Source organism: Diadema setosum, chromosome 6 (assembly GCF_964275005.1).
Source record: "Diadema setosum chromosome 6, eeDiaSeto1, whole genome shotgun sequence".
Classification (NCBI taxonomy): Eukaryota; Metazoa; Echinodermata; class Echinoidea; order Diadematoida; family Diadematidae; genus Diadema; species Diadema setosum.
The window spans coordinates 15,195,216-15,208,306 of NC_092690.1; the positions used below are offsets into that span (position 1 = coordinate 15,195,216).

The 13,091-nt window shown below is 38.0% G+C and overlaps 1 protein-coding gene across 4 annotated transcripts in view; it reads left to right on the forward strand.

Annotated features, from left to right (window-relative positions):
* Window positions 1-13,091, forward strand: part of LOC140229440 (dixin-like) — a 236,782-nt gene that overhangs the window by 97,831 nt on the left and 125,860 nt on the right. For all 4 annotated transcript variants that reach the window (XM_072309692.1, XM_072309691.1, XM_072309693.1 and 1 more), the window contains exon 2: window positions 11,355-11,523. In XM_072309692.1, the coding sequence (XP_072165793.1) occupies window positions 11,440-11,523 (84 nt within the window). In that variant the 5' untranslated portion in view covers window positions 11,355-11,439. The remainder of the gene's footprint in view (window positions 1-11,354; window positions 11,524-13,091) is intronic.

Consider the following 13,091-nt stretch of genomic DNA (forward strand, 5'->3'; position numbering starts at 1 on the left):
GACAGAGCTGATAAAAATTACAAGCACATTTTGATAGTGGTTATTAATGTACACATTTCAAACATGGGAAAGTTTTTTGTTTTGTGTTCTGTTTGCGTAAACGCATCCAAAGATGTAGCCACAGATTGTTGATGGAAGTGACTGGAAGGTCAAGCTTAAAGGGACTGTACAGTACTGGGTGAGGAAGGAATTCATGTTTTGAACATTCCTAAGTGAGATAATGAAAAGCCTCCTATGAAATATGAAAGAGAATGTAATTTTAGGAGGGATTCGACGTTTATTTGATGAAAATTGGTATTCAAATGGCTGAGATATCCAAAAAAGTGCTAATAATAAAAGGCGACATGCCCCAACTTTATTAGGATCTCTTTGTTTCACCTTGTTTTTGGATATCTCAGCCATTTCAAAACCGATTCTCATCGAATAAACTTTTGATACCCCTTAGAACTGCATGCTCTTTGACATCTCATAGAGTGGTTCCTGAATATCTCACAAAATGTTAAAAGCTAAATCTACACCTCGACCAGAACTGTACACACCCTTTAACTTGGCCTCCTCAAATGTGTTTTAGAAACCAAAGCATTCAAACAACAAACTTACCTGCAGAACTGAGCAAAGCTAATAAACCACCAGTGAACCACGATTTATTTACTTGAGAAGAAATATGATTGTAATGTACCAATGTTGTTCTAATTAGCTTTCAGCAAGATACATGTAGGAATAAAAACACCCCTATTATTGTCATACTTCTCTTTAAACATACATACAAATAGGATTTTTTGCCACATGAACAGGCAAAGCATTTTTCATTAATACTGTGTTCATTGATCCTGAATTGATCTATTCCTTTTGCATCAGTTCAGAATATTTGTCCCAGGATCCTATCCAAGGTTGTTGCGACCTTGTATATATTGTAACTCAGTTGGCCATGTATAATCCTTCCTGTGCTTTGCCTTGTATAGCTTTTACATGTATACTTCAATCATATTACATCTCCCTAGATGCATAATAAACAGTGGCATGATTATTTCCACAGAACTACATTTAGATGAATGACATGAGGAAATCATTTGTGCCTGTGCCTTCACTGCAAATTTATCTATTCATGTTCATATTTTGCTCTGTTTGATGACTAGATACACTCAACTAGAGAATAATCTGTTAAACTTGTATTGTATGTGCTTACTTGTCTTTATGATTTGATTATAGGCTTTCTCTTTTGCTGTTTTTATGGTTTTTCAAATAACCACCTTTCAGGTAAATAATTTTTTTTTAATATCAGTGAAATACAGTGAATTAAAATCTATTGTAAGCAAGAATTTCCTTTGTAGCTGGCATGCCATGTGGATTAAGAATCCTCAAACCAACCTAGATTGTAGAGTCATGCATGTGGATACACAGCATCAATAGACTTTTACATGCCATATACTCTGCGTTGGTCTTATTTCACAAATTTCATTTGATAGTTTTAATTGATAGTCATAAAAAATTGCTCATCACATCTCCCATTACGTGACTGCAATATCAAATGCACACAATTATAGGTAGTCATAGTACCCTTACGTCTGACTGCATGTATTCAATGTACGCAGCAAAGGCAAATTAATTGGGTGTGTGGCATACTCGGAAATTGGAACACTTGATTTCACACATCAGACAGGTATTGGTTATTGTGTACATCATGGTAGTTGGGATTATAGGTGTATGAGCATGTGAACCCCTTCTAAAATGTGGAGTTTGATGTTGGAAATATTTTGCTACGCACACATACTGAATGTAACACTGCCTACGCATATTGGATGTATTGTATGTAACTGAGCTGTGTAAAGCACATGAACTATAAAGTGGGTATCATTGACCTGGAGACTAGGTGGCGGCCTTGTGGTAACTGGAGTCTCCACTATTGCAGAGACGCTCTGCAACATCTCCTGGAGATGAGCTGAGTCCCAAAGGAACAGGAAATTCAACTATGTTGAAGTCTTTCGGAGACATTTTCCAGTCTCCAGCAGGTCTCAGAGATGCCTCCGCGACATGCCCCTCAAAAACAAATCTTGAGGGCAGTGCATTCAAGAAGACTTTTTTGTAAGTTTGAGTTGTTCTCTACAGATTGGACAATAGGCCCATTACACTTGCTTGGAAAAATCACAATTTTTCTAAAATCACGACATTTGGGTGCAAGTTGCTAAGCAACTACACCCAAACGCCCTCGAAACATCGCCAGAAAAATCACCAGCCGGAGTGCGATTTTTTGAAACATCGCGATGTTTGAGGCGAAGTTTGGCGAGTGTAAACCCAAGCTGCAGAAATATCGCGATTTTTCATCACGTGACTTTCGGTATCGGATTGTACCGGTCGTTTACGCGCGCTCCCGATCCCTCTGTGGAACATGTAGAGAGTACGTCGGCCGCTGGCCAGAGTACAGGGTACATGCTGCTGTACATACAGGTAAACGGCCGATCCTCGGCTGGTTTCTCACCTCCCTGATGAAACTACTAAGTATATTGTATATGAAAACTAGTAACAAACCTCTGAAGTTCTCCAACCACGTATCATCACCCCATAACGACTTAACCAATTAATGTTCTCCCAGAAATGCATTGATTTCGGGAGTGCCCATACTGCTCTCGGTATACGTTGACTTTGTGGAATACAGCAGTACGTAACGAGTGTCGGTAAAACAATGGTGAATTCTTGCTGTCGCCTGATGAAATACCAGTGCTACGTACTTCTCACTTTCGTCATATCGGCGAAATTTCATGATCCTCCCGATGGTACTTTCATCAACTTTCCCATACTAAGCTGAAGTTTTAAACAGCTGCTAGTGCTACGTATAATACATGATTTGATATAGCAAGCTATATAGTTTTACCGTAAGTTTACACTCTCGAGAAACACAAATTTATGTGTGCATTGGACTGATAAAAAGCCCTGGCTCAACGTTCCAACCAGCTAGCTAGCTGCGAGCAAAATAGACTGCACTGCAGAGAATACGAATAGCCCACGCTTCCACTCGTCTACCGTGTTGAAGAGAGGTAAATTACACATGCGCACTACCGACCAAAAAATCGCGATGTTTCGTGAAGCTCAAACTTTGCGTGCTGTTTGCACAAGTGTAAACGGTGGAACCAAAATATCGCGATTTTAAAAGTCGCACTGTTAGTAGGTGTCAATGCGGCTATTGCTATTACTTTGCTCCCCTCATGTATTGTTTATCAATATCCCCAATCTCAATCTATATCACTATTATTCTCAGGTTTGAAAATAGTCTTTTGCAGTATGTATTGTACAAGTGTCATTCACAAATTTATATATTTTCTTCCACCAGATTTGGGGAAAACCATCTGTGTAGCTGATGGGTTGAAGGTGCACTTTATGTCTGTCCTTTTTGTCTCCCCAAGACTAACAATGCAGATTACTGCAGATGTTTTTTACCCTCTCCCATAGAGGTTATTTTTGTTGGCATTGATTTGTCCCTTTGTCTGTGTGTTTGCAAACTAACTTGAAAAATTATGAACAGATTTGGATGAAATTTTACAGGAAAAGTTGATAATAACACAAGGAACAGATGCTGAAATTTTGACAGTGATCTGGATCACTACCAGGTTTCAGGATTTTTTGAAGGATTATCATTGGCAAATAAGGCCAAACAAACATGGAATTGGAGCTGCATGTAAATGAGGTATGTGTGCACTCTAGATGCAGCAGAAAGCTAATGTAGAGGTAGAGACATTTCACTGGGAAAGAGGGCCAGTTTTAGCACATATGAGTACATCACAAGCTGCATATGGTGGAGGTCTGCACTCTCTGAATGCTTTTCTATTTTGCTATACGGGGTCATAGTGCTCAAATGCTACACAACATATTGATCATCCCCATTATGCTAGTAGGACCATTGTGGTTTATACTGATAACTGTGACAGCCATTGATGCTCCATGAAATACAATATTCCAGTAACCAGTAATGAGGGTACAGCTGTATCTAGGTATAATAGCTGAGATAATACCATGTGCATTCAGGTAGGATATGGCCCATTTCTGGTTGACTTGCTAAAGACATGGTAGAGAGGTCTATTACTTAACTAGTCATACAGGCATTGCCATTCAATACCAAAGAAATGCATATTTGCACGTTGTCGATATGTTGCTTGTATGGGTTGCCTAGTGAAGACAGTGGATAGCAGGCTTTGAATGAATGATTGTAGAGTCAATCAGACTTTTTCCAAGTTTACATGCCTGCATAGGCTTGTGTTGAATGAAACTGACTTCCTAAAATAATTTATATTCTATCCAACCATTATACTTTGTTCAAATGTATGAATGTGTACATCGGGCTTCCCAGCCTTATGTGAGTCATGTTTGTTGCCAAATGCAACATAATTTGCTTTGTTAGAAAAACTGGCGATTTCACATTCAGTCATATTTTCTGAGCAAAATAGACTTTTTATACTGTTTTCACCTAGGTCTGATTTAAATATGTCTCTATTGATACATGTGCAGAGAATGATAAGAAGAACCATGAAAGAATTGCATGTGTTTTCCAAATCTGCTGAACAAAAAGAGTGATATGTGACCGAGAGCATAGAATTGAGCGCTTTTCTAGTTTTGGATCATGATTTCATGAGACATTGATTTTGGATGTAGCCAGATCTGCAAATTACTCTTTGTGAATTGACAAAGTCATCTCAGCACAACTGTTGTTTGCACATTATATTCATTAAATGATTTCATGTTTTACAGTATGTCTCGCTGTAGTATACAAATACTGTTTGGGGTAATATGAACTCAAAGCTAACTGCTTTTGTGTAATTTAGATATTTTATGACTTTGATCACTTACAGGAAAAAGGCTTATAATGGCCTGAAACTTTTTTTCATTTGTAATCCTATGAATGGTAACTGTGCGTGAATATTTTACTGAATAGTGTCTCAGCACATTAGATTGTAAATAATAATTTGTCAAAGACTGCTGACATCATTGTTTGAGGAAAATATACAAGTGATAAGATACAAGACACAGTTATGTGTTCACAGTCTTCATAAGGGCTTTTTACACTTGCAAATTTTTGCTTAGTCCCGCACCAACGGTGGGGCTAAGGGGGGGGGGGGGGGGGGCCTTAGCCCCACCGTTGGTACCGGACTTTCCTTAGCCCACTTTCTGTTTACACTTGTTTTTGAGAAAGTGGGTTAGCCCCACCGATAATCCCGTACTATCTGGCCCTGCAAAATAGCAGGGTTAGCACTGCAATTGCAGTGCTAACCCCCGCAATTGCGGTGCCAAGCAAGCGAGTGTAAACAGAACGAAAAAAATAATCCGGGGCTAAGCGACAGAGACGGAAGTCCGACCCCCAATGGCCAATCAGAAACGAGGTAATCAAGTGCTGCCAGTGCGTGCGTGTACTTGTACAGTGCACTGCGTAATCATGAATATTCATGTGGTTTGGAAAGTACGAGTGTAAAAAGGTCAGTTTTCTCCTTAACCCAGGACAAGAGCTTAGTACGGGATTTATTGGTGAGTGTAAAAAGCTGAAAAAATTGGTACGGGACTAAAGATAGTCCTGGGTCAGAGAAAGTACGGAGTTAAGAAACACAAGTGTAAAAAGGGCTTTAGAAACAGAAGAACAGTCAAAATTGGGTTGCAGTATTAATTGGTGATATTTCAGTGTATCAGGCTGGTTGTTTTTGAAATCCAAACCCCTGCACTTGATCCAGGGCTTTACAATTTGGCAAGCCATATTCCCTGATCACCTGATCTGTTTAAAGGCTGGATAGGAAAGAGGTCGCTTGGAATTATCATGCGGAATGCCAGAAATGCCCGATTGAACCATGAAAAAAAATTGGTGTTACCAAGCAAACAAGCCTTCTATGTTGGCGGTAAAATGCACATGGTGAACACTGTGTGGTATGGGGACCATTTTCACATAGCCGAGATACAAAAGATATAGCACTCTGTAGGTTGAGAGTCTGGTGCATATTTAAGTCAACTGGAGGTTTCTTTTCCAGACATAATATACCCTTTGTCATTGTTCATGATTTTTTGAACAATACATTTTATTGGTTCTTTTTCAGAATTTGCTATGTTACTTATAATTTGTAGATGTGGTAGGAGGATCATTGAAATATCCTCTTTGACACTTTGTCCTCGGTATGAAATCTTTTGCATCTAGAGCTAGAGGCAATTTCCATTATAGTACATGTACATGATGTGACAGATCCATACAACTTACAAGATAAAATTGATAGCTTTCTTTTAAGTATTTCCCCCTGGAGTCACATTTTTCAGCCCCTCCCCCACATGATTGCACTCAATTATAATCATGTCATATAAAGCAACATAATGGCATTCTGACACCCTGGTAGCAGAAATAGGGAACACAGGAGTGTAATTTGATGGAGTCCTGGTTGCTGCAGACAAAGTGGTGCATGTGCAGGTGTGTTTGCTTGGCTCCATATCATACTTCCTCAATGACAGACAAACATATTCAGGTAATATTCTTTAAGATGGGACAATATTAGTGGGTTTACCCAGCTGTTTCCGTTTAAAGTGTGGTTCAAATATATGTGATGAATACAATGCTGCTGAACAAAACTGAAATTTAGCAGAAGGTACTCTCTTCCCCAAGTAGTCTTCTATCATGATTGAGGACTAATGTAATTTCATCGGAATGATGGATTCCTGTTAACCTTATATTGGCTTAGATGGCATGTTGCACTGTTTTGAGAGCCAACCTATTAGTGTGTTGTTTGAAGGTTTGCATGGTGAAGTAAATGATGGAGTCATTGGAGAGAGGTTTGCAGTAACACCGTGTGTACGTAGTCCTTGCAGGGACCAACTAGCAGAAGAAGAGCCTAGAAAGAGGAGAGCTGAGTAGAGAAGCGACATGGGGAGAGTGTAAAGCCCTGTTTTAACAGACTTTAATGCGATGTTGTTGTAACAACTCCCAGAAAACAAAACTCTTCTAAAATTCCAATAAAACCGCAGGAGGGAGCGATGGGTACTGTTTTAACAGACACACAATGAGCATAGACTATATCTTTGTATAGGTTGACATGAGTATTCCTTGGTTTCTTTCCTATGGCATGCAAATTTTATGTGCCATTTCACAGGCATTCCTTGTGTTGCTAGGTACATATCTTTGAGGTGTCATGTTGTTGAGGAGGTATGTCACATGTTGCATTCTCACGTAGCTAGGCCACCATGGCTCAACGCTACAAGAACAGATTACAAATCATCTACCTGCCTATGGCACAGTAGATAGGTACTGTGTAGAATAATGCAAGTCTTTGAGCTTGTGGCATTCTAGAGTAGGCTTTCTTCATTTCTACCTAAGTTTATAATTTTGTTATTTTTTTTTTTAAAGATGTGATTTCATCTTTTGTTCAGTTTGACTGGAACAAATACAGGTTAATAAAAGGAACAGAAGATACCCTTTCAATAATATTGGACATCTCATGTGAAAACTTATTGGGTATATACCACATATGATACATAATTCAAATTTATACAAAGTAATTCTGCTCTTTACATAAAATCATGTTATTTGCTATCAAAGTTGTTGAATTTTTAGATCTTAATGAAACTGTCATTCTGCTCATTTTTTTTTAGGTGCTTTTGAAGATGTATGCTACTTTGTCATTCAATGTATCACCTCTTTAAAAGATAGTTGTTAATAACTATTTTGACACTTTGATAATAATGGTCTATATGATGTCAATATGTGACCCACTACAACTAAAGGATCCGAAAGTCGCAGGAGGTTGATTTTCTGAAAGTGGCATGTTATTATTTCCTTGCTCTTCCACTTTATTTCATATATAACCCGGGATGCCATGCACTGACCAATAAGATAATTTCCTCATTGTTAGTAGTGCTAAATCCAAATCTTCAGACACAATTCTGTTCCGTTAAAAGTCAGAGAATTATGGTCCAGAAAAATGCTTATTTCTTGCTTTTCCATTGATCATTTTGCTTTGAAATTTCAGCAGATGATAGAAGAAACATTAGACTACAAAATTATGCCCAAAACAGAAATGCAACAGATTTTACTGATTTTGATGATCTCTCTTCAACTTAATTTTCTCGGCTGGGCCATCAGTGACTTTCGGATCATTTTGTTGTGGGGGGGGGGGGGGGTTGACATATGTTATCATATTACAAGGTGTACAGTGTCCTCCAGTCACCATAAATCTTAACACCAATACTGTAAATGCATTTTAGTACTGTACACTTAGAAGAGTATTCCTCTTGGTAAAAAGTGATGCTAGTGCCATCTCTTGTCAAGGAGTGTGTAGTTTTGCATAGCTGCTGTGATTTGAAGAGATCTCCCGAACAGTCATAGTTTGCTTATCTTTACTGAATGCATTGAATAAAGAGACCAGAATGAGCAAGTAAATATACCTTGTTTGTAAATGCAAGGCAGAGGAACACAAACCAACAACCCTTAGAATACACCACATAAAGATATTTATTCTCCATGTGCTATGAAGATTGGGAGCAGGGGCAGAGCACATTTACAGTGTTTGGATGCAAGTTCTATGTTGGCTAGGGAAATGGATTCATATCATCTTGAGGTAAAAAGCAATGATCGAGGGAGATGATTAATAATCTATTGTTCAAGGTGTTTGGCATTTGTCTCTAGTCTAGGGCTTGCTTTGTATCATTCTCCAATCCCACTGGACTGCCATGAAACATGCTAAGATGGTCCTTTACATGTGTGTAACCGTATGAGTGATAGGAATCTGGATATGACTGACTGAATATCAAGCAGTTTACATCTAACCTGATGTCTTTGAGCTTGTTAGAAGTGCTGTATATGGTCATTGTGATCTTACAATATACCTCAATATAGATTATGAGGTTCTCAGCATATGAATGCTTACTGTAATAGGGCCTACATGCAAGTATGTCTCTTTGTAACACATACCATATATGGCTTCATCAAATGGCTCCATCATGGGAGCAATTGCACTTCTTGGCTCGACTTACTGAGAAACGTGAGCAGTGGGTCACTGACACCAAAACCTTATTTCCCTAAAACTTAGATCCTGAAACCAAATTTGATCATCAGAAATAACTAATGTGCTTATTTCAGTTACAAGGACATCAATTTGACACTTCAAAATAGATTACAATGTGGACAATTCCTCATCCAGACCAATTGATTTTGTCTAATGAGGTGAATGATGGATGAAATGAATGATTTGTTTTGTCACTGAATCAAGCCATCTCTGCATAGGACTATAAATTTACTCCACTCTATAGAATCAGATTTCATGCTGATGCTATTCAGCTGTCATAAATCAGTGCAAAGTGGCAAAAATGCTTTTTTGAGGTATGCATTTGGGATTACCTGATCATGAAATCAAGATGCCTAAATTCCTAGACACCAGAGAACTGAGAGCCATCTGAAATGAACTGCTTTATTTGTATAGTATTTCTTAGGACTGTAAGAAGGCTTATGCTTTTTAATTAAATTGCTAAATTCTTCAGACTGTTCAGTTACTTGACCATAACAGCACTGACACTTTTTTTTTTTTTTTTTTTTTGGATAGATATTCAATGTCATCAGACCTCTTGAATCAGCCATAAACATGACAACATATTGACTTCATTTCAATTTGAAAAGCTGTCAAACAGAAATGAACAAGAACATTAAACTAGATAGTAGCTTAAGCTATTTTTAATCATTTAGATTGAAACTCTTGACAATTTAGACAGTGAAAAGGCTGTGTTTAAGAGTAAGACTGTAATACTATAACTGTTATGACCTGCAAAAATGAAGTCAGCAGTGGCTTGCATCTGAAATGCTAATGATCATTACTTTGATGTTGCGAGTTTATGTTTTAATAGAAACAAGCAACAGATATATATTTTCATAACATTTGAATAAAAAGTACTTTATTGATGGAGTTTGAAATTTGATGGTTTTCATACATAACATATATTGTAGTAATAGATCAGATGACATGATGAAGTCGTCACCTCACAACTCTCAAAATAGTTTATACATTGGGTGATATCAAGTTTGGTGCCAGTGCTATCTCAAAAGCAACTGCCTTGAATTGAGCTCCAACACCGACAGCCAGATTAACGCAACGATACCGATCAAAATGATCAATCCCAAAACTAGATGTTGGCATTAAACCGCCGCGAAGTCCACGAGAATTGCGTGACGAAAAAAAGTGATGGTGCATGATCACAGTCAAATATTAAAAGATGTAGCCATGACTGCTTAGTTTTAGACACATAATGAGGAAGACAAATTTCACCTTTTAAAACACAATTATCTTGATTTTACTCCCAGGCTCAGATTTATATAGCCATGTCTAGAGTTTTTGTGTATGCCATATAGTCTACATTACGAGGATGACCATTGCTTTAGCATAGACTTCGCCATGTACACTGTACAACGTGCATCTACTTTAAATGGACGTAAATATGGGTATCTCACAGCTGTGTTAGCACCAGCATCTAACTTAAAATGATGAAAATGATAATCCTTGGGGGCTAGTATTGGCCAGTGGGGAAAAAGCATGTAAATCACCAACACAAACAGTGGAGCTCGGTTCAGGAGATGACATTCAACACCAGGCCAGCACCAGCAACTGGAAATACGTCATAATTTTTAGGTTAACTCCCAACACCAAGTGATTTCAAGTTCGGATTTATCACCAGTGCTAGTGCTGAGACAGCACTGGCACTAGCACCAAACTTGAAATCATCCATTGTACCCTCCACACCATCAAACGTCCTTTTAACATCCTTTAAAAATAAAGATTTAACAGTTTCGTATTCTAGGCATTATGTTATTGTTGCGATTAGGCAATGATGAATATGTTTCGTTATTTTTCATAGAGGAGTAGCTGAATTTTCTTTTCTTTTTTTTTTTTGTTCTGTTTATCATATACCAATGTGAGGGTTATAAGGCAGTGACAAGACTATCTCAAATTCATATATTTATATATTACTGGTATCATTTTTTTCAGGAAAGCATGCGAAATTTCTTTTGCACCAAAAAGAGTACAAGATTTGCTGGTACTGTTTAATATAAAAAAAAAAAAATATGGACTTAAGTTTCCCTACAATTAATGCTAAGTTTGAACAAGTTCTTTCACATGTAATGCCAATATGGTAATTTCAGTTGACCAGTTTCCTTTTTGTACTTCTTTGTTATGCTGTGTTTTAAGTTAAACTAGTAGTGGAGTTCAACATATTACCAATTTCAAATCAATTATAAATTTGTCTAACCCTTGCATTATATCAAAAAGCATCTAGTTTAATTTGAAAATGTTCAGTAAAGGTACCTATGTATGTTCTCAGGCAATGATGATATTCTTTCTTGTGTCATTTGCATACAGGTTGTTAACTCCATTCATCCAGTCTACAGTAATCTGAGAAGCTTCTATGCTGGACACACGCTTGCTTGTAGGTTGCTAGGTGAACATGACAACCAGGGCATCCCCTGTACAGCCACAACATCACCGTGGCAACAAGGGAGGAGGATCAAACTCCTGGGAGGAATGGACGGTAAGGATGATGTGTAAACAGCCTTGTCTCTCTTATGCTAAGAGTGGTCTCCGTGTTTCCTCACTGTCACTCATGTGGATGTTTGTCCTGAAAAATCAAATTGAATATACAAGGGAATGTGCTCATGTCTGGTTACTAGTAAAATTATTATACACTCTACAATGTAGGTATGCATTGCATTTGTCACATATCCCTCCCATAGGTGGAAAGCATGAGGCATGCTCAGCCGGAGTATGGGGGAGTCCCACATGCTGCTGTTTCCTTGGCATATTGCAATTATGCTGTTTTTAGCTCATCTGAGCCAAGTAAGCTACATGTATTGCAATCACTCAATGTGCGTCACCTGTTATGCATAAACTTTCTACATTTTCATCTTCTTCTTGAAAACCCAATACAGATTTTCACCAAAAGGCTCCCAATTTAAGAAATCTTTATGAATCTTCTATCTAGAACCAGAAGAGATAAGCTGAGCTAGTGCTATGAGTTTTAAACATTTTGGTGATTGTAGTTTCTAGTTTGTTCATGGCAGATTCAGGGATGGGCTTAAGGGGGGAGGGGGGTAGGGTTCCAAGTTGGGGCCCTATTTTTCTCATTCTCATCTTCTTCTTGAAAAGGCATGGTCAGATTTTCACTAAACTTGATATAGCTCTCCTGGACTTAGAAGGAAATATCTCCATTCATGTCAGAAGTACCGAAGTGGTACCCACAGCGTGTATCAGTTCAGGATTATGTCTTAAAAGGTACTTTTCGAAGAAATGTATGTATGTACAGGCATAAGCTCTCATTTGTTGTTTTGAATTGTTCTGGATACAGAAAGTGGTCTATTTTTACTGAATTTCCCTTGCCGGACCCTAGAGAGGATTGTTCAGACCAGAGAGATTTCACATTTCAGTGTCTGATGTTAAAGCAATTTATCGCTCTGATTTCCAAACCCCAAGCAGGTGTCTCTGTCTCAGCAATATTCCTCAATCTTTGCTGCTTTGCCCTAAAATGTGTTTGCAAGTTTTCTGTCATTCCTCTGTACAATTCAAACAACTCCAGACTATTTCCCCCTCTTCTGAATTAAGATATACTACACTTTTAGAGTGTCTGTTACAATCTCTATCATCCCATTGTCTCAAGCAACAACATACATGCCTAGATAATTGTAAATACCAGGGTTACAGTGCTTGCAATAATGTAGTCAAACTAACAACAAGCCTGATGTATACAAAATGCCTTTCATGTGACTTTGGTATCACTATTCATTGAGTTTTCAGACATCTGTGAAGATCAGCAAGAACCTTCCAGTGTGTATGCCAGTTGGCAGACAAAGCACAGTAAGGGTTAAATAGTGTTTAGTGATTTTATGGTTTGCTGGCTTCTTAGGCAGTCAATTTCTATACAGATGCCAACTTATTAGGCAGTATTTCTGTATATTGATACAATCAATATATTTTCTACTAAACTGTCAAACTATTTACAGTTTGGAGTCTCTAGCAAAATTAAGCAGCACAAAAATCCTACAGTTTGTATACTGTTATCTGAAGCGTACGGGATGCATCATGTTTTGGAGGTACGTGTCCGTC